We start from the raw sequence: 26,110 nt of genomic DNA on the forward strand, positions 1-26,110 counted from the left end.
TTTTAGGACAGAGGGTGTACGTAAGTACTAAAATAGTACTGTGACGAGCCATGTTGGTTTTTGTCCGCATGTGACCATATCGAAAAGGAATAAGGGTGTAGCACGCACAAGACATGGGATGAGTCATTTCCCAAGCAAGTACCACTCCTCTTTGAACACGTGGGCCTTGTGGTTACCTTAGCTCGGTGGAAAGGACATTCCTACATATTTGCATGCATATTGCAACGAAAATGAGATCAGCATACAAGTTAAAAAAAAGTGAAGGGCACGGCTGCATGGATCGATCATGAAAATGTCCGTACAGCAGGTTGCAAAAATAAAACAACAAAATGGAAGAAATGACCTATTCGATTTGAAATATACAAACGTACTACATACTAAGTACTCCCTCTGTCCCAAAATATAAGAACATTTTTGACACTAGCTTAATGTAAAAAAACGTTCTTATATTTTGGGACGGAGGGAGTAGTTGATACCGCGGTCAGTGAGGTTTGTTTTCAGCTAGATACCTCGGAGGCCCTTTCTTCCTTGAGCAAATAAACATGGAACCAAAATTTAGTTATGACTGAAAACTAAATGATGCCGCAGTCAGTGAGGTTTGTTTTCAGCGTTAAGGTGGCGTGGACGTAATAAGGGAGGTTATCTGAAATAGTTCACACAGCCAGATGTACTGAAGTGCTAGTTGTGTTCCTCTCACATACAAAGACATTGATGTTGAAAGTCAGCTGTATCAACCAAACTGAAACAAAGTCAACACAATTGTTTTAATAGGACTCTTGTTTAATAGAATGAATGTCTTGGACTACTGACGGTCTTCTTGCGAGTCGTCGCTGTACATACGCTGCGTCGGATGTGGTGGCCCTGTCCTGGGGCTGGGTGTACGTAGTGGTACAAATGGATTTGCTACTCACAACACGTACTTTCCTAAAAGAGATAAAATGAACAATTATTCGCCAATTACAAACAAATTTAACACTATGGACTCCAGATTACTAGCAAGATTGGCAGATATAATAAATGTTAAATGAAAAAAATGAACTACCATCCAACTGCATCTATTGAGCTACTTAATTATTAGAGTGGTTTTTCTACACCCAGTTCGATGCACCCACGCAAGAAAACATAGCTACAATTTCAAAAGATTCTGAAACTTTATGGGAATGATCATCAACAAATGTTATGTGCGCTTTTAAAGTTTGATGGTCAAATAACATTCGAGGAGCTCTGCACAAAAAAGACAAAATTACAATCTGCTCAAACAGCACACTTACATTTTGACTAACTTTCAGTGATTCCCTTTTTTGTACAGAGCTCCTTGAATGTTATTTGACCACTAAACTTTGCAACCACCCATAACATTTGTTGATAATCATTCCCACAAAGTTTCAGAATTTTTTGAAATGTATTGCTATGTTTTCTTGCGTTGGTGCACCGTGGGTGCACTGAAGGTGGGTGCAACCACTACTTTCCCTAATTATTAGTCAAAGCGGATTTTCAACTAGTTGTCTTAAACTTCCAACTGTCAAATATCTTATCTTGAGCAAGAAAACTGCACTGCAGGTATGCACTAGAACTACCATTATACAATTCTTTCATATGTGAATCATCATGCAACAGGGAAGTTCAGTTCAGTATTACGTACATAATCTGCCAATTTGGTGTCCATTGTTTTACTACATGGACATTGATATAATTAGTAACCTGATAAAAGACAGTTTGATAGCTTGACCTAAACAACCAAAAATAAGACACCACTAACAGTAGAGCAATTTCAATCTACCGCCTGACTAGAAAGCATACAAGAAAAAATAAGACACCACTAACAGATTTTTTTTTTCTATATAAGACTCAGAACAGAAATAATACAGAATTAAAATTATTACATGTTGAAGAGGTCATGAAAGCAGCAAAGGAAACAAATGATATGACACTAGTTAAAAATGTTAACCTAACACGAAAGGGTGTGAACCGTAATTCTGTCAACCATTCATAAAAAATTTGCTTCATTTTTTACAAGTGATATGCAAAGGCATGCTATATTGCTATTACCTGTAGTGTAGACACTTACGAATAGATGATAGTAAGAAACGGTTTTGGGCTCACAAAGTTTCTTGAACTGCAACGACTCAAGATGGACCATAAAAGGATGCCATCTGTCCACACAAACACCGCATTATTCTCCTCAGCGAACCCTAGTATTATTTGGCTCCATTTTGCACAGAGGGGAAGTAGCTTGTCCAGTTCAATGGTTCTTCCAATAACCCACGAAGCAACACCGTAACAATCAGTCTTCCTCTTCCACAATTGGAAAATATGGTCCTTTTTTCCAAAGCAAACCAAGGCCACCACCCTCTGCCCGCACAATCCAGGAGTTGTAAAACCCATTTTCAAGCATATGTCGTGGAACCTGTATCACAGCTAGGCTTTGCATCTTCAAATCAAACTTGAGAATTCCAGCAAAATTCCCACTAAGAATCCAGTAAAGAGAATCCCCAACAAGCACACCAGGCCTTACGGTACAAACTAAGGTGGCATCATCACTTATAAAAAGCGAGGTGCGAACCTTGGATGGAACCGGTGCTGATATAAGATCACCCCATATGCCGGTCTCGGACGAGTAAACACAGGCCAGCGCCCGTATGTGTTGTTTGCTGACGTTGTCTACCAGACTACCACTGTCAAGGCCACATGGAATAGTTGGATGTCTCGGGCAGCACGAAGCACTGCCCCATTCATGGACTTCGTCCCATGCGTCACAAACCATGCGGGAATGGCTAGGCGGTGTAGTTTGACATTGACGGGTTCCTTCCCGCACCAGTACCTCGATCGGCCGTATATTTAAGATTAGTACCAGGCCATGACGGCATCCAAGAGAGATGAAAATGGCGCCGTCGCGGCACCGCAAGGAGAAGCGGCCAGGCGGGATACGATTGGGGGCCTTGAGAGTAGGTGCAATGCAAAGGGGATGCCCTCGCTGCCTCTGATGAACAAGCCGAGGACGGGAGGGTTTTGGCGGTGGTGGCGGCAGAAGCGACGGCAGAAGCCGGGGTCGGAGCCTCGGAGAACAGGTGGCGCCAGCGCTTGCAGACGGTGGAGGCCCACAGGAGGGAGGAGGGATGTGGGGGGAGGCGGAGTAGGATCTCGCAGAGTAGTTCGTCGTCGTCCAGCGGACCCTCCGTGGGCGAGTAGGGACGACGGCGTGGTCCGAGGTTGGCCATCATCTCGCCTTATTCACTCATGATGGAGGATGGTTGTGACGGGTGGGCGACCGTGACGATCAGCGAGCGGCAGATCGTTCGAGCGGAGCAAGGATTAGGGCATGTACAATGGTTCTATCTTAACAGTGCCACGTAGGATAAATGATGAGGTGGAGGAGAGAGAAATCATAAGAGAAGGCTTGTCTTATCTTATTTAAGAGAAGACAAGAGATGATCTCTTAACATAATTTGTCTCAACATGTTTTTAGGAACAACTAATTATTGAAGATAAGGCTAAGAGATGACCCATTGTTGGCATGTTTTTTTATCATCTTTAATTTACATGCAAAAATTAAGATAAGACTATCTTATCAACCATTGTACATACCCTTAGAAGGAGAAGGGGCTTGGGCTAGGTTTACAGCACGAGGGGTAATTTAGTAATTGACAAACATCACGTCCCGGAGTCGGTTTTCTGGGCGTCTATAGATATATACGGAGCTCCACGGGCCGGCTAGCAGACACGGTTACATGAATCTTGTACACCCTCAGAAAAACAAGAAAATAGGATACAGACGCGATCATGGCGGTGGTGGTGGCCCGTTACCCCGACGAGGATATCAGGTCCCTGGTAGACGACGATATAGTCGATCCGCAGGTGAAGGTGTCCCTCAGAAGCATGCAGTCCAAGGTGAGCAGGGCGCTGCAGGAGAGGGCCGACTTCCCCTTGATCGCGCAGCTGGACTGGGTAGACTACATCCAGGAAACCGCCGTCAAGCTCGCCCGCGAGATGGAGGAGGACGGGGAGGACCTCTGGCACGGCGCCGACGTGTTCGCCACAAGACCCGACGAGGAGGGGCTGGTGTCCGAGCTTCGGAGCCAGGCCGCGTGGTGTGACCAACGGCGCGCACAGGCCGACACGCTTGCGGCCGACGCTCGGGCGCTGCGGGGCAGGTATCTGAGGACCGCTGCAGGGACTACGGTGGAAAACAAGGATGGTACCGAGCTCCTGCGCGCGGCAACGTCGGAGTTCTGGCAGCACGTGGCCAAGGAGATGGACTGCGGCGGGGTGCCCGAGACAGACGCGGCCAGGGCAGAGGCGATTGAGGCAGCCGCGCGGGCAGGTCAGGGCGTCGGCGTGCGATTCACTGAGATGCTGGTGGGACTGTCTAAGAGACTCAGGCGGCGCGCATTGGATTGTGGTGCCGGCGACGAGGCGCTCAAGGAGGCTCTGATGCAGCGCGCCGCGGAGGTGGAGGAGCTGTGCACGGACCCAGAAGCGCTCGTGGCTAGGATGCTGTCGTCCAGTTCCTGGAGGCTCTGGAGGGTTCTCAACACCCAAGCCACACCTCAAGGCTAAAGCCTTCTCTTTGATTAAATGTACTAGCCAGAAAATAAAGTTACAATATACTACCAGTTTTAATTGTGTCGTGTCCGTCTCCAACTACTAAGCTTTTTAAATTGTTTTTGTGTTTGTGTGAGCAACTATGTATTGGATACTGAAGTCTGTATAATTTGAGCAACAACCGAAAACTCTTCGCCACATACAGGTATTCCTATATATGCATGCGGTCTTGCATTTTTTGCATACATACACATAGGCGTGCCATCATGAAACATTTATTTGGTTTCAAAATTTAAAAAGCTTTATCTCCCGACCTGCTAATCCAAATGACGATCCACTTTTACCGCTAGCTTCCTCGCAACGAGATCTTTGATGCTAGATCCCAAGTTGACATGTTTCAACAACTTTTTTTCCGTCTGTAGTTGCCAGATTACCATCACTTAGTTCCCAGATTATGTATGAGCCACCTAGTTGCCAGATTAAACTAACTTGGTTGACAGGTTGTTAGACGTCAATATATACCACTAGTAATCTTGCTTCATGGTACTTGTGTGGGTTGATGCCACCTTTTCCCTGTTGGTGGACAACTGTGAATCTTAATTCCAGCTATCGAGTAATTCAAGCTCTGCACCTATAAGCAAATGTTTCACACATGTTTCAAGCATAACAATTTTGCAGGAATTCGATGTGAATGTGCACGATAGTTGCATGAGAGAACTGTTGGTGTTGAATCAATTGGTTTATCATGTTTGGTTATATGACGGTGCAATTAGTGAAACAATGGTCGTCACGCATTTTATACTGGGAATGAAAGAGGAGCTGATGGTGCATAATCCGGTTCACACAGGGGTTGCTAATTTGGCCGGAAGTACCAGATCGGAGTTCGCACAGGGGTTTTTACCCAGGTTCGGGCCTCCGGTGAGGAGCAATAACCTATGTCTTGCTTTGTGTTGCTATTCATGTTGTGTGTACCTCGTGCAAGGGATTACAATGATGTAGATGGGTTACTATCGAGAGTGTACGTCTACGGAAGTAGATGAGAATGAGAGCCCCCTAGCCTCCCCCTTATATATGCATAGTGGGGACTAGGATTTTACAAGGGGTAGTTCCAATCTAGGATGCCGCCAAGCTGACTTGGCCACTATGGTGATCCCCTGGTGTCCATCCTATCCTCCAAGCTCCTTCTTGTCGTCCTGTTCTTCCAGGAGAGAAAATAAGGCGTGATCCCTTTGAAGTGTTGGCGTTTCTCTCTTTCCAGATGCCTCTGGCCACCACTAAGAATATTTCCATGAATAGGGGGCAGCCCCAATTATTTTTGGAGTGAGCAATCCAGTCCAGTATGAAGCCCTGTGTGGGCGGGCTGATTCCAAGGGAGCTCCAACATTGAACACCAAAGCTGCAAGTGAAGATCATGTGTTCCAAGGTTTCTACTAGATGGTCATCATAGAGGAGGCAGTCAGTACCTCCCTCAATAATATAGTGATATCTGATCAATATGTTTTTGGTGTTAACACGGTCACACACTAGTAGCCAGCCAAACTCCTTGATCTTCACGGTGCACTTTGATTTCCAAATCCAAGGATAAGTTGGATGAGCAGCCACCTCTCTGAAGTAAAAGGTGTAGTACTAAGCCGCTTCAGAGCCCCAGTGGTAGATCCATTTGTCGTGCGTGTGGGGCTGAGATTCAAGGGTCACTAGATGGCGCAACGGGTCATCTAGTAGGATGAAAGATATTATTAGGCCTATGCTTCTAGCCTGAATTAGCTATTTGCCGTAAGGTGTTGTTGTAAGTAGGTAAATATTTGTACATAAGAATTATTTTCTTTGTCTCTTCTCATTTTGTACATACTTTTGGTTGCTGGTTTGGAATAAAGAACTCTAGGGCTGTTGCCTCACAGTAAATAGTCAAAAACATAAGAAATAAGCGACATGACTCTACTTAAATTGTTAGCTTAACTTGAAAGGATGTGAAAAAGATCTCATCAATCAATAATCAAAAAATAACATGGCAAAATGCATAGGCATTCCAGTGATGCTATTACACTACTAGGGAAAACCCTAGTAGTAGCGCAAGGTTTCTGCCTGGCAGTAGCGCGGGAGCCACGCTACTACTAGGGCGCTTCAACTAACTTTTAGCTGTAGCGCTGGTATAAACCCTTGCTACTACTAACTTAGTTATCAGTACCGTAGGTTTATACCCGTGCTACTGCTAAGTCCTAGTAGTGTGTGCCCTTACCCCGCGCTACTACTATTCATATGTATTCCATTTCTTTTGTTTTATACCGTATTTATATACCGTTATATAACTTTTAATACAGTAGCAATTAAGAGATCGTTCTATCATTATGATCATGATGAGTTATTATGTCAGTGGATGAAAGAAATGCAGATTAGATTTAAGTGGACGGATCCAAAGTGACCAAGTTTGGATTAGTAGGGGCATAAGAACAACTCATCACCATCATCATAATATAAACTCATCATCATCATCATCATCATCATCATATTCATATAACAACTCATCATTCTAGCACATAACTCATCATCATCATAATAACAACTCCTCATCATCATCATAGTCATAACCAACACGAGCTAATTGTTCTTAGCACATGATGAGTACTAATTGGGACCTGCTACTCTGTCTAAGGTAAAATAGCATAAAATAGGATAACCCGTGAATCTCCATTAATTATGGAGAATAGAGATACACATGTCTCCAATTTGTGGGCTGCGCACCATGTTTTCTCCAAGTAGCTCTCTGCGACCATTCATAACTTTTCTCCTGTTGGAAATATGCCCTAGAGGCAACAATAAAATGGTTATTATTATATTTCCTGGTTCATGATAATCATTTAATATCCATGCTATAATTGTATTGACTGGAAACTCAAATACATGTGTGGATACATAGACAACAACATGTTCCTAGTGAGCCTCTACCGGACTAGCTCGTTGATCAAAGATGACTATGGTTTTGTTGACATTTGATAACGGGATCGCATCATTAGGAGAATGATGTGATGGACAAGACCCAAACTATAAGCGTAGCATATGATCGTATCAAGTTTATTGCTATTGTTTTCTGCATGTCAAGTATTTGTTCCTATGACCATGAAATCATGCAACTCACTAACACCGGAGGTGTACCGTGTGTGTATCAAACATCGCAACGTAACTGGGTAACTATAAAGATTCTATACAGGTATATCCGAGGGTGTCTGTTGAGTTGGCATGAAACAAGACTGTGATTTGTCACTCCGTATGACAGAGAGGTATCTGGGGGCCCACTCGGTAATTCATCATCACAATGAGCTTGCAAGCAATGTGACTAAAGAGTTAGTCACGGGATCTTGTATTATGGAATGATTAAAGAGTCTTGCCGGTAACGAGACTAAACTAGGCATAGAGATATCGGCGATCGAATCTCGGGCAATTAACATACCGATGGTCAAAGAGAACTGCATACGGGATTAGCTGAATCCTTGACATCGAGGTTCGACCAATAAAGATCTTCATAGAATATGTAGGAACCAATATGGGCATCCAGGTCCCGCTATTGGTTATTGACTGTAGGGGTGTCTCAGTCATGTCTGCATAGTTCTCGAACCCGCAGGGTCTACACACTTAACGTTTGGTGATGATCTAAGTATAGTTGAGTTATTGTGTTGTTAACCGAAGGTTGTTCGGAGTCCCGAATAAGATCACGGACATCACGAGGAGCTCCGGAATAGTCCGGAGGTAAAGATTCATATATGAAAAGTTGTTATTGGGATTCCAAAAATAATTTAAGTTTTTTTGGTATTATACTGGGAAGGTTCTAGAAGGTTCCGGAGTGGGGCACACCTGCATGGGGGACACACATGAATGTGGGTAGTGGGGAAAGTCCCCACAACCCTGGTCTAGGCGCACCAAGATCCTCCCAAAGGGATAAGATCAGGATCCCTAAGAAAAGAGAAAACATATATTTTTTTTCCGTTTTCGAGAGGCACGGCCATGCCTCTCGCGCGAGCAAAACCGTGCCTCCCACGAAAGGAAAAAAAAGAGAAAACGCGTTTTTTTCGTTTTCAAGAGGCATGGCGCGAAAGCACAATCGTACCTCTCGCAGAAGCAAAACCGTGCCTCTCGCGGAAGCAAAAAATATTAAGAAAAAGCGTTTCTTTTCCATTTCTGTGCCTCTCGTAAAAGCAAAACTATGCCTCTCACGAAAGCAAAAGAAAAAAAAACGCATTTTTCGTGTGATTTGTTTTGTCCAAAAGCTAAGGAAAACCGGTGGAAAACTAAAAAGTGAAAAAATCGGGGAAAACTGGTTTAAAAGCCGAAAACACGTGTAGAAAATAAAAAGAAACAAAATCCGAAAGGAGCGTCCAGAGCGCGACATGTGGCGGTGCCTGAGAGCATGCTAAATGGCGCGCTCTCAGCCCACCCACAAGTGATTGTTGCGAGGCTCCCGAAGAAGCGCTCGTCAACTAGTTGCCTTCGGAAAAGCCATATCTTCGATCAATTTATTTCACACATATGCATTTCAATAGCAGTCCTGTGCGGGCGTGACTTGCGTGCGCTGGATCGGATGGGCCGAGCCCATCTCGTTTTTTCTCTCATAATTTTTTCCTTTACTTATTTTTTCTGCGCTATACTATATACGTGTATTACATCATGGCCCCCCTCCCGACGTGGGCCTTCGGCCGCCGCCCCGCTAGCCATACACCAGGGCTGGCCCTGCATAGTATCTTCTAGAAGAGTATCAAAAATCTCTATGGGTGGATCCACCCGGCACATAACTTACTCCTAGGTAGTTTGGCTAAATCATGGGCAGCACAATTATTCTCTCTAGAAGCATGCTAAAAAATAGTATCATCAAAAACTGTCGCGGATAGACCAAAAGAGCGACATCCATTCTTAATTGCTTCTATCACCTTAATGTTGTCAGAGTTCGCCTCTATGCGGTTACACTTGACTGTACTTGCCAAATTAAGGCCCCGTTTGAATCCTCTTCACCTTCCCAAAATAGCCAGCTTCTTGCGAAGCCAGCCGCCGCCAGCTTCTAACGGGAGCAGCGCTTCGTTCTACAGCTGAGAGCAGCTCCAAACACTGTACAAACTCCAAATAGCCATGAAGGAAGCTGACGTGGCGAAGGGAGCTAGGAGAAGTGAGCTCTCTAGCGTGGATCCAGCGGCAAGCTCGACGGAGCAGGTTGACCGGGTGCCAGTGGCCAGCAACGGAGGAAGTTGAAGTAGACTCGGGCGTCCGGGCGCATTAAGGATGGGCGGTGGTAAGGAGGAGATGGAGCGGCGACTACAATGGGTATCGGATGGGAAACATGCGCAGACGCAATGGAGCACCGGCGCCGTGTCAGATGGATGGCGGTAGGCCTGCGGCGGTGTGGCGGCGCCCTCCTAGGGTTACAGTCAGGGGAGAAAGGGAACGAGGGGGAGAAGAGAAACTGGACAACCATGGATAGAAGAGAAGCGCGTCGGGCGAATCGGTACGCAAGGATTGACTTGGAGATGGCATTTTTGTGTAAATTGCAGCAACTCCACCTTCCTCCTTTATAGAAGCTATGCTTCCGCTGCTCCATGGAATTACACTGTGGCAGGACGGGCTGCGGGAAGCAGGCTTCCAGAAGTTGGTGCGTTCGGGCTGGCTTCGCACGCGGAGATGGTGAAGCTGACTTGCGGAGAGCTTCTGAATGGGCCCTAAGACCAAACGTAAGGCCAATGCCTCGGTCATAATCGATTTGATCACTTTGATGTGCAAAGGCATGTAGTTTTCGCGGAATTACACACATGGCTGAAATTCCTCTCACATGCCCAAGCACTGTTCGCATGTGCCAACATTTTACTGCTGCTGACGTCCTTTTCACTCCGAATTTCAGTCTGTGTGAAAAAACGAAGTAGAGGCCAGAGGGCACATGTGACCCTGAGTCCCTGAATGCCCTGATCGAGGAGAATAGTGTTGCCTGGTCCCTCACTCCACTCCACCGCGCAAAGCTCTGTGTATCTATCTTTGATGGATAGATACGGATGACACCGAATCTTTGTTTCCATCATTGCTACTACGAGACTAATCAAAAAAAGAAATGAAAGAGCCGCTCTCAACAGTCTCTCCATCACTCCATGTCGGCTTTCCCCACCGCCCAAATCTTCCCCGTAAGAGTCTCCAGCTGCTTCACTCTCGAGTCTCCACCTCCATCCCCTCCACGCGAGATCTAGCGCCCACCTCCTTAACCATCGATATGAGTTGAGCGCCCGGTTCTGAAGACGAAGCTAAGAGTTCCCGTCCACCAGATCTGCTGCTGTAGATAGGTAATTACCTTCTTCTTATTTCCCTTGGGCAAATTTTTGTTTTCCTCCAGATGAACTCGGCGTCTGAGTGCAAGCTGCAGGCGGAGGGCTCTTGAAATGTGCTGACTGTGATAGATAGCTTATCTCTGTTACCTTTCCCCTAGGAAACCTCAATTTGTATGCACTTTGAGCCATTGTATTTCGGCTACTTCTCAACCTTAGACTTTTCTTTTGCTTTCGTTTCCTGAACCCTGTTACTCCTGGTTCCATATCATATGGAACGAGGGAGGCCTTGACCTCCCTCATGATCTAAAAAATAATAATTCTCCGGATCTGCTGCTGCTCTTTTAAGTAATCTTGTTTAGGATGCTGTTAAGTTCCTTCATGCTACCCAGGATTGACCAGTCATGTTACTACGCAAAGCAACATGCATGTCTTGGCACCATTGCTTTCCCACGGTTCCTTTTTTTATTACATAGCCACCAAAGTAAATAAATAAATGCAGATTTGCTTTATATCTGCTTTGTAAGACCGGCTCCAGGTTTTTCCAAAAATTTCACCATCGGTGCACTCATTGCTTTACTGTCCCTTTTGTTTGGTTCCGAGGATGTTTGTCCTAATTTTTTTACAATCATTTTGACTTATTAATTACTACCATCCTGACTAATTTATCATACTGCCATTCTTTAGGTTGCTCTAATTCACAAACGCCAACGCCAACCGCTGAGATAACGTGTGCGGCCAAGCATGGCCGCTGTTGTGACCGGAGCGATGGGCACGCTCCTGCCCAAGCTCACCAACCTGATCACCAAGGAGTACAACCTTCAAAAGGGTGTCAAAGGCGAGATCGTGTTCCTCAAAGCTGAGATGGAGCATATGGAGGCGGCTCTGGTTGAGATCTCTGAGGCGCCAATTGACCAGCCGCCTGACAGGCAGATCAAGCTTTGGGCCAAGGATGTCAGAGACCTCTCATACGACCTGGAAGATAACATTGACAAGTTCATGGTGCACATCGAAACCGATGGACAACCAGAGAAGTTGCACAGCTTCAGGGATTTCATTGATAAGTGCCTCAGCCTGCTGACCAAGGGCAAGATACACCACAAGATCGGAGTCGATATCAAAGACATCAAGGGACGCATCGAGGAGATCAGTGAGCGGCGTAAAAGGTACCAGATTGACAGTAAGGCTCCTGCCAAGCCAACTGGTCCAACTGTTGACACCCTTCGCCTGTCAACCTTGTATAAAAAGGCGACGGAGCTCCTTGGCATTGACGAGAAGAGCCTTGAGGTAGTCCAGATGTTGACAGAGGGAGACGAGGTTTCCAAGAAACAGCTCAAGGTGGTCTCTATTGTTGGACTTGGTGGATTAGGCAAGACAACCCTTGCCAATGCAGTGTATAAGAAGATGAAAGGGCAAGTCCATATTCAAACACAAAAACCGCAATTTGATTGTGCGGCTTTTATTTCAGTGTCTCTTAATCCTAACATGAAGCGGATTTTCAAGAGCTTGCTCCATCAACTTGACAAGCACACGTACCAGAACATTAATGAGGCATCGTGGGGCGAAGAACAGCTCATTAGTGAGATAAGAACATTCCTTGAAAACAAGAGGTACGTATGTGAATATGTGTTCCTCAATGTTACGTACATGCACATGCACGTCACAAGGAAATTGCAGTACTGCAGAACTCTCAAGTTTTATATCAAGTTTTATATTTTCTTCATCTGGGAATCCAGAGAAGGGGACTGGCTGCGACTAACAGGCGATGGCTGGGGCGACTCCCCGGGTGACTCCTAGGGCGAATCCCCGGGGGACCGCGGAGGCCGCCGCCGCGCCGTGTCCCTCCGCGGCGGCTGCGCGGGCAGGCATCGGGGGCCGTTTTTGGGCTCTGTTGGAGGCGGACAACGAGGATGACGCCGGAGACAACGAAGGCTCAGAAGGTTCGCCGCACTCGCCTACACCTTCGGATTTGATATGCGATCTTTTTCATGCAGGATATGATGAAGATGATGTGGCCAAGACCGTAGACACGGTAGTGCCGGTGGAGGATCCGGCGCGGGTGGGGCTTCATCCGGACGAGAGGAAGGAGTTGGTGCGACGTGTCGTTCATCGGAGGAATGCAGCATCGGCGGTCAGGCCATGGAAGGGCCCTTTACCTAAGGTTTGCCTTCCAAATCTTACTCTTTTCGACAAGATTAGGCCGGATTCATGGATTACTGTTAAGAAACGAAAGAACGGGAAGCTGAGGGGCGAGCGTCCTGCGCCGGCGGCAGCCATGGCGTCCGCAGGGTTCTCCCAGATCGCTGAGATGCGATCGGCTCGTTTGAATTACTTGGTGGGCTGCGATGGGCCGACTTTGTGTCGGTCGGAGATGCGAGGAGATGGGCCTGGGACGGCTGGGTATGTGGCCCAGGCTGGACCGGTCCCGAGTCTCTCACTTAGCGATACTCCATGCACGCACGCAGCGATCGCTCTTTCCTCCGCTACCGCGCCGTCGGCTGCTATCGCTAGGACTCCTAGGCGCGGGACTCCGGGCTTCCCACTGTGCGGTGCGGGTCGGGCGAAGAGGATCCCACCTCTCCAGGGTATGGCTGGCCGCGGGACGGCAGCGCCGCCGGCCAAAACAACCACGGCGGCGGCCCCTTCAGGTCAGGATGGGGCTGCGCCGCCGCCGACTGGGGCTGCGGCGGCTCCTTCACGTCGGGATGGGGCTGCGACGCTGAGTGCTAAGGCCGCCGGACGTGGGGCACCAGTGCTCGCAGGCCAGAGGCAGCCGGCGGGTGATGGCGCGGCGCCGGCCTTCCTTGGTCGCGGCGTTGGTACCCAGCGGCCAGGGTATGTGCAACAGCTGCCTTCGGCCGGTCGGGGTGGGCAGCGTCCTCCGGCACCAGGCGCGGTTGCCATGCAGACGGCTGTGGGTCGGGGCGGGACTCGGCCCCCAGCACCCGGCGTGGCGCTCGTTGTGCAGCCGGCTGCGGGTCGGGGCGGGACCCGGCCTTCGGCGCCGGGCGCGGCAGCACCGGTTCGGGGTAGTGCTTCAGGAGCTACGCCAACTATCGGCAACCAGCCTCGTGCCAAGCCTCCGCCGCACTACGTCGCGCGGCCCGCGCAAGATCGGCCGGGATCGGTGCAAACGAGACAGAGTCCCAACACTACAGAGTCCTTTGATCCACCCCGAGGTCAGTGGGGGGATGATGGTTCTGATGCGTATGGAGTTGGACAGCATCGTGGGTCTTCATCCACGGGTGGTGGCCGTGGCTATGCTTGGCAGAGTGACGGGTCGGCTGAGAGACCGTTTCTCGGCCCGACAGGAGGTTTCGTCGAGGGGGCTTCCGGCCCGGATCACCGTCAGAGAGGAGGCTTTCGTGGCCATCGTGGTGGTCGGGGTGGGGGCCGTGGGAGATTCCGCCGACCACCCCCGCCCAAGGCAGTTGATCCCGAGGCGTCCACAGCGGAGGTTGACCATACGCCCACCGAGTCCCAGGCGATGGAGGTGACGAACGCCGTGGTTACGGTCGAGGTTCCTGAGGCTGGGATGGTAGATGAGGCTACTGAAAGGGCGTCCAAATATGCACGAAAGAAGGAACGGATGCTTTGTTACCGCTGCGGTGAGAAGGGTCACTTCATTGCTGAATGTGTGGCCCAGTTGTGCGAGACGTGTGGCAAGACTGTACATGACTCCGGGAAGTGCCCGTTGATGCGTGACCTGCCTCCGACGCTGAACATTTATGGAGTCTATTGTGCTGAGCTCATGTTTTTTGAGTCCCCGGTGGCGAGAGAGGTCCCGGAGGATACCCTGAGCTTGACTGCCGGGATTGTGAAAGCAACCCAGGGAGAGGTGACTGAGGCACAGATTGTGAGGAGGCTTCAGGAGTTGGCTCCCGGGGATTTTCGATGGGAATTGGTGCTTATCGAGGACAGGTCTTTTAAGGTTGAGTTCCCATCTGTGGAGGATTTGCAGAGATTGTTGAGCTTTGGCTTGTGTCGGATTCCCGGTACTACGTGTATCCTAGAGTTCCATGAGTGGAAGCAGGTTGAGCCTAAGGGGAAGCCGCTGACGCAGGTCTGGTTGAGGTTTACAGGGGCTCCTTCTAAGCCTCTGCAGGACGCTCGAGTGGTAGCTAGTATGGGTATCATGGTGGGGAAGACGGAAAAAGTGGATATGGCTTTCACACGTGCCCATGGGGTGGCCCGGATATTAGTGAGTGTTCTGGATATTGAGTTCGTACCCGATAAGGTTAACTGGACTTACAGGGGAGTGGTGTTCCCGCTAGATATCGAGTTTGAGGACACGGATTTATTTGATGATCCGGTTAATGGTAACGATGTTGACATGCAAGACAGTGATGGCAATGCCGGGGCCAAGGGGGCACCGTCTGATGAGCACATGCGTGAGGGGTCTAATGGTTCTTAGGTGCCCGGGGATGGGACCGGGATTGAGCATGCAGCGTCTCCAACGGTGCCTATGACTACTCTGCGTTTTGGGTCTTTTGAGCCAGCTTCGGCACCTCCCAGACTATGGAGTGACCGGTAGATTCTGATGATTCTCTTGAGCATACGCTCCCCCCGTTGGAGTTCGAGGGGGATGCTAGTTGGTTTGCTGGACGGCCGGCCAGGTCAATGGTCGGAGCTTTGGAGAGGAGCCCGGAGGGAGCTCCTCATGGCCAGATCAATGTGGACGCGACTCCGGTGTCGGCGGATTCGGGCAAGGCGGGTCGTGGGGGAGGAACTTCGGGGCAGGTGGCCTCGCCTCCTTCCCACCCCACCTCGCTTTTGGCGGCGTCGGTCACACGGGCCCCGTGTGGGTCGGCCGGCACGAGGGGCGGGAGCCCGAGGCAGGCGGCCTCGGCTCCTGCTTCCCCGACGGTGGCGGTAACCACCGCGGCAGCAGCAGCACTGGGGGGGTGCTGGGGCAGGAGGCCTTGGCTCCCCCTTCGCCCTCGACGATCACGAGGACCGTCTCTCCCTCGCCGCTGGCTCATACGTCTGAGCCGGCGGCCGAGGTCGGAGGAGGGCGTGGGCAGGCGGCCCCCGTCATCACCTCTTCGCTCCTACCCATGACCAGGGTCCCTAGAGTGGGACTCCCGTCTAAGGGGATCGGGAGCCCACATACGCCTTCTCTGGTAACCCCGGTAGAGCCTGTGAGGGACTCTGTGCCAGGTGTTACTAGGGAGGAGGTTGTGGCGTTTGGCGGGATCCCGGACCCTATCGCCGAGGGGAGACGGATGAGTGCTCGCATCCTCGACATACCCGAGGTAGATGATATGCAGCAGCGGTGCGCTATGAGGGCGGCCAAGCTTCAGGAGGCTACTTTGTCTTCTGGTATGTCCGTCAACCTATCTAATTCCTTATTGCATTTTTCTAATGAGGAGATTATAAATAATGCAAACCAATTAGGAATTTCACTAGGGGCTACGGATAGTGAGATTTCCAATTCGGTGAATGATTTATTAGATTTGGAGGCGGAACGTGCCTTAGAGACTATTCGTAACCTTGCAGCCGTTAATCCAATGAAGGATGATGAGATTGATGCGTTAGGGGTCAGAGTGCTAGGTAATCTATGTGCGGATTTAGCACCACCCAATCATGACTCTGACGACGATGATATACCCCTAGAGATTGATGATGGTAATATCTATGAACCCGATGATGAGGACCGGGCGACAGCACCTAGTAAACCTAAGCGTAAGTGGAATCGGAAAATCTATCCCGCTTCCGCAGTTCGTAGGAGTGCTAGGATTCGTACCACTAAAAAATTCCATGATGAATTATGAGAGGAATTTTTTGGAATAGCAGAGGTCTGAAGGACTTGGCTAAAAGAAAATTCCTTGCTGAGGCAGCTTTAGAGCAGAGGTTAGATTTTGTTGCTCTATCGGAGACGGTTAGAGATAACTTTGCACCCCAGTTTCTCTCTTCTTTGGTGGGTGGTATTGATTTTGATTGGCATTGCCTTCCTCCGCGAGGAAGGTCGGGTGGCATCTTACTAGGTGTGAGATGCGATTCGCTTGAAGTTCGAAGTGTAGTAATGGGAGACTTCACGGTGAAGTTTCGAGTCAGGTCCAGGATTGATGGTTTTAACTGGGCTTTGGTGGCGGTGTATGGTGCCGCACAGCCCGAGCTTAAAGCGGAGTTCCTGGCGGACCTGGTTCGTATCTGTGGGTCAGAACAGCTTCCAATTCTAGTTGGGGGTGATTTCAATATCATCAAGAGGAGAGAGGAGAAGAACAATGATAATTTTGACGGCAGATGGTCGTTCATGTTTAATACCATTATTGAAAGCTTGGATCTGAGAGAGATAGAGCTTTCGGGTAGAAAGTTCACTTGGGCTAATGCTATGCCACACCCAACCTATGAAAAACTTGATCGAGTGCTTGCGAGCGTGGAGTGGGAACAAAAGTTCCCTCTGATGACGGTGCAAGCTCTTTCAAGGGGCATATCTGATCATACCCCATTGTTCGTGGATTCAGGTGAGCCGAACCATGTGGGTAACAAGAATACCTTCTCCTTCGAGATGTCATGGTTTGAACGTGAGGGGTTCTTGGATTTGATTGCTCGGGAGTGGGATAGAAGTCTTGGGGGCAAGACTGCGTTAGAGCGTTGGCAGAATAAAATTAGGCACCTAAGGAGTTTCTTACGGGGATGGGCTAAGAACCTCAGTGGTGTGTACAAGATGGAGAAGGATAGACTCCTTGCTCTTATACAGGCCCTGGACATACAGGCCGAATCCAATATTCTAACGCCAACTCAGCTTCAGGCTAAAAATGAAGCGGAGACGAGGTTAAAAGAACTGCTCCGTGAAGAAGAATTGAAGTGGGCTTTGCGTGCTAAAGTCTGCAAAGTAGTCCAAGGGGACGCGAATACTCAGTTCTTCCACTTGATAGCCAATGGCAAGCACAGAAAGAAACGTATCTTTCAGCTTGAGCAAGACGAGGGTACCATTTTAGGCCAGGACAACCTAAAAACATATATTACCGACTATTATAAGCAGTTGTTTGGACCTCCGAAGGATAATTGTGTGTCCCTCCATGAGTCCAGGACTGAGGATGTGCCTCAGCTATCGGATGCCGATAATGATATTCTGGCTGCCCCGTTCTCGGAGAAGGAGGTGTTTGATGCTATTACACAGATGAAAAACAATAAGGCTCCCGGACCTGATGGATTCCCGGCAGAGTTCTATAAAAAGTGCTGGCACGTTATTAAGGGGGATTTACTACCTATGTTCCATGATCTGTTTTCTGGCCAGCTTCAATTATTTCACTTGAATTTTGGGACTATCACACTGCTTCCCAAGAAGACGGATGCGGTGATAATTGAGCAATTCAGGCCGATCTGTCTCCTCAATGTTAGTTTCAAAATTTTCACTAAGGTCGGGACAAACAGACTCACACAGATTGCGCATACTGTGGTGCAACAGTCTCAAACTGCTTTCATGCCGGACAGGAATATCCTTGAAGGGGTGGTCGTCCTGCATGAAACACTCCATGAAATCCATTCCAAAAAATTAGATGGAGTAATTTTTAAGGTGGATTTCGAGAAAGCGTATGATAAGGTCAAATGGCCATTTCTCCAACAGTCATTGCGTATGAAAGGATTTGATGAAGCCTGGCGCCGACAGGTTGAATTATTTACGCAAAAAGGTAGTGTGGAAATTAAAGTTAATGATGACATAGGTCATTACTTCCAGACACATAAAGGCCTACGACAAGGAGATCCGATGCCCCTATCTTGTTTAGCATAGTGGTGGATATGTTAGCAATTTTGATAGGAAGGGCTAAGGAAAATGGTCAAGTAGGTGGATTGGTACCTCATCTAATTGATGGAGGTGTATCCATCCTTCAGTACGCTGATGATACAATCATCTTTATGGAGCATGACTTGGCCAAGGCGAGAAATATGAAGTTGGTGTTATGCCTATTTGAACAATTGACCGGGTTAAAGATTAACTTTCATAAGAGCGAGCTGTTCTGCTTTGATAGGGCCAAAGATGAACAGGAGGCTTATAGGCAATTGTTTGGGTGTGAGTTGGGTGAGTTACCCTTCTCTTACCTGGGGATTCCAATCCACCATCGTAGGCTGACTAATAGAGAGTGGAAGTGTATTGAGGATCGGTTCGAGAAAAAAATGAGTTGTTGGAAGGGTAAACTCATGTCATACGGAGGCCGATTAATCCTGATTAACTCGGTGCTCACGAGTATGCCAATGTTTCTCCTATCGTTCTTTGAGATCCCAGTTGGTGTTAGGAAGAGACTGGACTTCTATCGATCGCGTTTCTTTTGGCAGGGTGATGAGCTTAAAAGAAAATATCGGCTTACTAAATGGGATATCATCTGCAGACCGAAAGACCAAGGGGGACTAGGTATTGAGAATCTAGAGGTCAAGAATAAATGCCTTCTTAGCAAGTGGCTGTGGAAGCTATCAATGGAGAATGATGCGATGTGGGCTCAAATCCTACGCAGCAAGTACCTCCAGACGAAAACTTTGTCCCAGGTTACTGTCAGGCCGACCGACTCGCCTTTCTGGAAAGGCTTGATGAAAGTCAAACAGGCGTTGTTTAATAGGACGAAGTTTGTCATTGAAAACGGCACGAGTACACGTTTCTGGGAGGATACTTGGCTTGGCGAGACACCCTTGGCCATCCAATATCCGTCTTTATACCGTATTGCTCAACGACATGAGGTGTTCGTTGCATCGGTCATTCAATCTAGCCCCCTTAATATTCAGTTCCGACGAACGCTAATGGGCAATCGTTGGGAAGAATGGCTCCATCTAGTCAGGAGACTGATGGAAGTCCAGCTTTCACAACAACCCGATGAATTACGCTGGAAACTGACCAAGTCTGGAGTATTTATGGTTAAATCAATGTATATTGATGTTATTAATTCAAACTCCATTCCTACTTCCAAGCATGTTTGGGATGCCAAAGTTCCTTTGAAAATTAAAGTGTTTATGTGGTTTGTCCATAAACAAGTTATTTTAACTAAGGATAACCTCATTAAGCGTAATTGGACAGGACCTACTAGATGTAGTTTCTGTCATCGGGATGAGACTATCAAACATTTCTTTTTTGATTGCCCGTTAGCCAAGGTACTTTGGCAGACAGTCCATATTGCTTTTAGTATCAATCCACCGAATTCTGTTTATGCGTTATTTGGGACCTGGCTTAATGGGATTGAGCCTAACTTAGCGAGACATATTCAGGTTGGAGTCTAACTTAACAGAATATCATGTATACATTTTTTGCAGGTCATATTCCATACTATGGCACTGATCCGTTCATGGTCGCTACTCACCCAGACGGAGGCCAGGGAGCATTTGGTTACTGGGTCTTTCCGCTGGGAGACGGTAGCTCGGGATATATTTAACCGGTTTGGATGGCGGTCATGTAATAGGATAGGCATTTAGATTTTCTATCTATTTTTTAGCCAGCCGGTTGTGGCGTTTTTCCTCGGCTCTGTGTGAGCTGTTTATGCTTTTTATTTTTTTGTGGAGACCATTGGAACCATGTTGACACTACCTTTTTTGGTTAATAAGATGGCCGTATGCATCTTTCTGATGCAGAGGCCGGAGAATCACCCCTTTTTCAAAAAAAAAATGTAGCTCAGTTATGCTGAATGAATGAGAACTCAAATAGAGTTATAATATATGTATTTTGCCATTAATTGAAGGTACTTGATTGTAGTTGATGACATATGGGATAAATCCGTTTGGGAAAATATCAAGTTTGCGTTGATTGGGAATAAATATGGAAGTAGAGTAATCACAACAACACGGGTTCTGGATGTAGCCCAGCAAGCTGGTGGTGTATATCGGCTGAAAGCTCTTTCTGTTGTCGACTCAAGGAAGTTGTTCTACCAAAGAATATATGAGATGGAGAACAAGTCATCACCAAATCAATTGGTTAAATTATCTGAGAGCATTTTAAAAAGATGTGGGGGAGTTCCCCTAGCTATCCTTACAATAGGTAGCTTGCTGTCTAGTGAAAAGGGACGAGCACATATATATGAGTATTGGTCCAACGTGTACAAATCCATCAGTTCGGGGTTAGGCAATGGTCATGATGATGTGAAGAACATGAGGAGAATATTATCTGTAAGTTACTCTGGCCTACCTCCACACCTAAAGACTTGTTTACTGCATCTTAGTATGTACCCAGAGGATTATGAGATTGAAACAGAACAATTGATTTGGAAATGGGTGGGTGAAGGTTATTTGCAAAAGGAACAAAGGAAGAGCTTGTATGATGTCGGAGTGGATTACTTGGACGAGCTCATCAATAAGAGTTTGGTCCAACCTGTAAAATTTGATCATGCAAATAAAGTGCGCTCTTGTGGTCTCCACGATATGGTGCGTGACCTCATCATTTCCTTGGCCAATGAGGAGAATTTCCTAACAACAATAGGTGGTCCGCAACCAGGGTATCTACCAAGTAAAATACGCCGACTGTCCGTCCAGACAAGCATTGACGAAGCTACTAATCAGCTGTCAACCATGAGCTTTTCTTATGTGAGGTCACTTACTGTGTCTAGTCCAGCTTTCAGTTTGTTGCCTGCACTTTCTGGTTTTCCAGTCCTGCGTGTGTTGGATTTAACTGACTGCAAGCAAGTGGATAATAGTCATTGGAAGGATATATGCAGTTTGTTTCACCTGAGATATTTGAGTTTAAAGGGTACATCTATCACTAAGATCCCAAGAGGGATTGGGAATCTGCAATTTCTACAAGTGCTGGACATAAGGTCTACTAAAATTGAAGAAGAGCTGCCGTTAATCTTTAATCAACTAACACAACTGTTGTTAGTCCACATGCTTAATAGCATCGCTTGTGCAGTGCCAAGGTGGATGTGCTCCCTGCGATTCCTCTTCCCCCTAAGTATTACACTGAAAACATTGGGAGAGGAGGACCTTCAAGTCCTTGGGAGCATACCGTCTCTCACTGAACTGTGCATACAACTGAAGAAATCTACACACAGCAGAGATAAACGGCTGATCATTGACAGTGGTTACCCATTTCCGTGCCTAACGAAATTCAATGTGATGAGTGACACCATGGAGTTGAGGTTTGCACAAGGAGCCATGAAAAGTCTCCAAACTCTGCGGTTAGTTTTTTATGGTTTGCCTCACACACTGATTCAATTTGGTGATTTCACATTGGGATTAGAGAACCTCACTTCGCTCGAGCATGTTTATGTTAAGTTCTATCCGGACAACAAAAATATACAGACTCTGCATAATGCAGTTAAGAAAGAGATCCAGTTGAACCGTAACAAGCCCAAACTGAGATGGAGAATATCGGGAGGTAATATCAAGGTAACTACTAATTTACACTTTCATGCATTTGTATTTATTTACCTTGCATGCGATTTATTTAATGCAATGGCCGTATGCATCGTTCTGATGCAGAGGCCGGGGAGTTCCCCCTTTTCGAAAAAAAAAATGCGATTTGTGAAAGTATTTGCTCATTTCTCATCTTTATAATCCTATACAATGTTGACATTTACGTCACGTATTTACGCATTTCAAATACTAGTTATCCCTGATTTTCCTTAAGTTCACTTTTTTGCATTTTGCTCTATAATATAACCAATCGTACTTTTGTTTGACATTGTATTGTTTATCTATGTAGTTTGTACTTCTTGTTTGCGGCCCATTCTAATCCTAGTAATATAACGACGAACTCGATTGGGGTCAAGTGCCTTGTCCGATGAGTATGTTTTTTTTGGGGGGGGGGGGGGGGGGGGTGTTTAATGGTAAGTTCAATAGTGTGTAAGAGTTAGCAATTAGACCTTGCACGCTGTCCCAAACAAGGAAGTTGATAATAATGAAAAGAAACGATACATAAACTCTAGCTGTGTAGCCTGATCATATTATTTTCATTGCACAAAAAAACTATGAGATATTCACATGGTAAGTACTCAGAAAATTGTGTTCATATTGTACATTTTTATGCTGCATATTAAGGAAACACATAATTGTGCTGTCTGAAGAAAAAGTTTTGTTTTGATATAAGCTATGCGTGGTAGATAGGGAAGAACTGGTGGGTAAATCCTTCATATACAATAAGAGTCCCTACAATAATGATATAAGTAAATATATGTACATTCTTTTAAATCTTGCTACATGTAGCATGCTTCGTGATTGTATATCTAAATTGTCCTTGATCAATTAACAGTCAAGATTAAATTATCAAATTATTATCATTCATCCAAGGAGGTATTGTGGGGCACCATAGTTTGTAAACTTCTTAGCCGTCGCAGATGATAGGCTCGCATCTACACTAACCAAGTACACATACACGTAAGTCAGTAACCAAAATGTTATGGCCCGTTGATTGCCTGTTTTCTGCGGATCACACTGAAGCATAGGTAGTCTATAGAACATTTATAGTGTTTCGTTTATTTTGAAAGCCAATGATAATTTTTCTTTCCTGGCAGAGAAAAATTCGGGTTCAAGCCCATATGATGAGGTTTGCTTGGAGATTCGAACAGGTACAACTCAACATCCTCTCGAAACATTACATCCAAATTATTCAAACAATGAAGATTTCTTTCTATTCAAATAAGATATTTCTGAAAAACCCAAACTGTGGCCCCACTCTTCCTTTTTAAGGCTTGCTGGTTATCAGTGGTTAGCTCGGGCACTACACCATGCAGAAATTGTAACGCGGATGCTACTCATTTTCTTGTTCAAGGAATCTCAGTTCACTTAGAGAAGGAAAGAATAACATGCATGATGAGTGAATCACGAGCATTCTTCCACCTATGCAACTAAAAACTGATGTAATCTAATACCAACACCTTTATTACTATACACCTGTCATTGTGGATTCAAAGGTTGACTCAAAAATATATCTTCAAACAAAATATTGTGTTCGTCTAGAAGCTACCTAGCTAATGTGTGTTTGGTCACAAGCGGTTCGAGGGTTTGGAGGGGAAGGTCTCCAGAGCTGAGGCCTAGTTGCCGAAGCTTTAATAAACATGCTACCACGAGAAAACGAAGCCACTGAGCGTGAGGTCACCTCCGGGCTCGGTCGAAGGACTGTACCTGCTTGCTGTTCGTACAAACAAATTGAATTCTATCTGGCTATTCATGTTGGCGTGATATGCCCTAGACAATTATATTTCATGGTGTTCGTGCTTTGTTGGATAATATATATCAATATCTGTTGTTTTTGTTACAGGAAGAATGCTGTCAACATTTGCTACCAAGTATGTGACTGTAAAACTTGTATTTATCTATACGATGGATATTTTTAAAGTGCTCTTTAATTATTCGATAAACATGCATATGTTTAGGAAGTTGTTTGTGTAGCTGCCCCTGTTAGTCAGGAATTCATCGACATACATCGCTTTTCTCAGAAGCTAAACCACACAGGACAACAGCAAGCCGCTAGCAATTTCTGTCGCCTCGCTCTCTCTTACGCTGACGGATGGTTCTTACAGCACAGAAGGGATTGAAGAACTCAGCCTTGTCCTATCTTGAAAAAAATAACAGATTGAAGTTCCTGTTCTCACTTTTATCGAATGGGACATAAACTTTCTCACTGTTCCTTGCGTCTTGCAGTTGGGCTTTGCTGCTTGAGAAGCCTGAGAAAATTAACGTAAACTGCTCTCGCTTTAGATTTTAGGGGTTTTTGGCTTGTGACTATCTTTGCCATATATTGTCATATTATTTTTGCTACACTTGCCTTACTTGAGTTGTTCAAATTCTTAGCCACACTTTCGGTTGCCTTAGGAAATCTTGCCACACTATTTATGTCTATGGCATGTGGGGTCTACTGCTCTTAAAAAAATTGCTTACCTTGGTTGTGGCTAGAACGAAACAATCACCTAACTTGGTCAAACTTGGCTAAATTGAGGTATGGCAACGTGTGGCCGTGAACCAAACAACCCCTTTCCCCTCGCATCCCTTGCTCCCGCGGGCGGCGGCTGGGTGAACCCTAGCTCTAGCCACCTCCTTCTCCTCCCCTCCCTCGCCGCCGGACAAAGCCAGGATGGCGGCAGCGATGATGAGGTCCCTCCTCCTCCTCGCACATGGGGTCATCAGCGCGGGCTGTGGCGTTTGGTCAGGGGCGCGGCGCTGGTGCAGGCCATGACGGTGGTGAGGCGCAGTGTTGGGACGTTGGCTCGGCCGCTCGGGTGCGTGGTGGTGCTGCGGCAGTTGCGCGGGGTGCTGGGGTGCGTGGCGGCGCCAGCGCGGACGTCTTGTCTACCTGGGTCCATGGTCAGGTGGTGGAGCGCAGGCGGGCCTCGACGACGGACAGGGACGCTAGTGGCTCCTTGGCACGCCAGTCTGCTTTGATTTTTTTTAATCATTTTTTGACAATTTCTCTTCTTCGATTTATTTTTCTCCTGGTTAATTAACAGCAATCTCAGGAAGATGCTACGAACGTAAGGTTTTAGAGGGGGAACACGTGTGCTGTGGATCTGTTTGTTTACTAATGTGTCACTTCCTGAGTAACCCGGCAGCCCAGTCCCGGTTAATTAACAGCAATCTCAGGAAGAAAGGGTTTGCCGGGCGAGGTAAATGATGCATGCGTTGTGTGCTCTTGTAGAGGGAAAGTTGGAGCTAGAATCGACCATTCCAACATCTAGCTACACAAGAACACCATATGGCGCTTCTTGCACCTTATACTTCTAAAAAGAACACCGGATCGTTGGGCCGTGGCAAACCCAGGGTTCAGACTGTACACTGCAGATACACGAATGGCTAATATATCATCCTCTTAATGGTTGAAGCTTATTCCACACTGTGGCCTTGAAGAAGATCAGGCTATCATCGGCGAACAACGGGTTTGATATACCCAGACTATTTCTGGCTATCTTTATGGGTGTCAAACCGCCCACGGCGATCTCCTTCCTAAAAAGATTTACTAGACCATCAGTGACAAATAGGAAAGGATAAAGGATGTTAGTACGTTCTGGCACCTCGTTACTATGATATATGCGCCTCCACGAAGCTTTTTTTTTTCGAAAAGGGGGGCCTCCACGAAGCTAGCACAAACATTCCATCCGGGTGAAGTTTGTTTGTTCACTTTGACGATCTCCATCATCTCATGGACCTTGCTATCCTCGCTACCATCAACAATTACGTTGTCCTGTTACGAAATGCAATGCATACATTGATTCTTTGTAAATTTTGATAAACAAGTAGTACTACTTAATTAATGTGATTTTGTACATCACATAGATCACAAATTGAAGTAGTAACTGCTGGCTAACCTTTTTTTCTATGGAAAACATGATTTTCTACTTGTTTCAACTTATGCCAAAAAATGTTTATGTATT

The 26,110-nt window shown here is 46.7% G+C and overlaps 2 protein-coding genes and 1 pseudogene across 2 annotated transcripts; 2 read left to right on the top strand and 1 right to left on the bottom strand.

Moving 5' to 3' along the window:
• Positions 1 to 572: 572 nt before the first annotated feature.
• On the bottom strand, positions 573 to 3,221 carry LOC147987848 (uncharacterized; annotated as a pseudogene).
• A 559-nt stretch (positions 3,222 to 3,780) lies between these two features.
• On the top strand, positions 3,781 to 4,557 carry LOC147987849 (uncharacterized). Its single transcript, XM_087542521.1, has one exon. The coding sequence runs from the start codon at positions 3,781 to 3,783 to the stop codon at positions 4,555 to 4,557; it is 777 nt and encodes a 258-aa protein (XP_087398647.1).
• Positions 4,558 to 10,588: 6,031 nt separating this feature from the next.
• On the top strand, positions 10,589 to 24,404 carry LOC125540384 (disease resistance protein RGA5). The gene is made up of 4 exons (XM_087542522.1): positions 10,589 to 10,847; positions 11,517 to 12,439; positions 20,495 to 22,133; positions 24,387 to 24,404. Exons 2-4 carry the CDS (start codon positions 11,574 to 11,576, stop codon positions 24,402 to 24,404), a joined length of 2,523 nt encoding a protein of 840 aa, XP_087398648.1. The 5' UTR covers positions 10,589 to 10,847; positions 11,517 to 11,573.
• The last annotated feature ends 1,706 nt before the right edge of the window (positions 24,405 to 26,110 follow it).

This window comes from Triticum urartu, chromosome 2A (assembly GCF_056163025.1).
Source record: "Triticum urartu cultivar PI428250 chromosome 2A, HENAU_Tu73, whole genome shotgun sequence".
Classification (NCBI taxonomy): domain Eukaryota; kingdom Viridiplantae; phylum Streptophyta; class Magnoliopsida; order Poales; family Poaceae; genus Triticum; species Triticum urartu.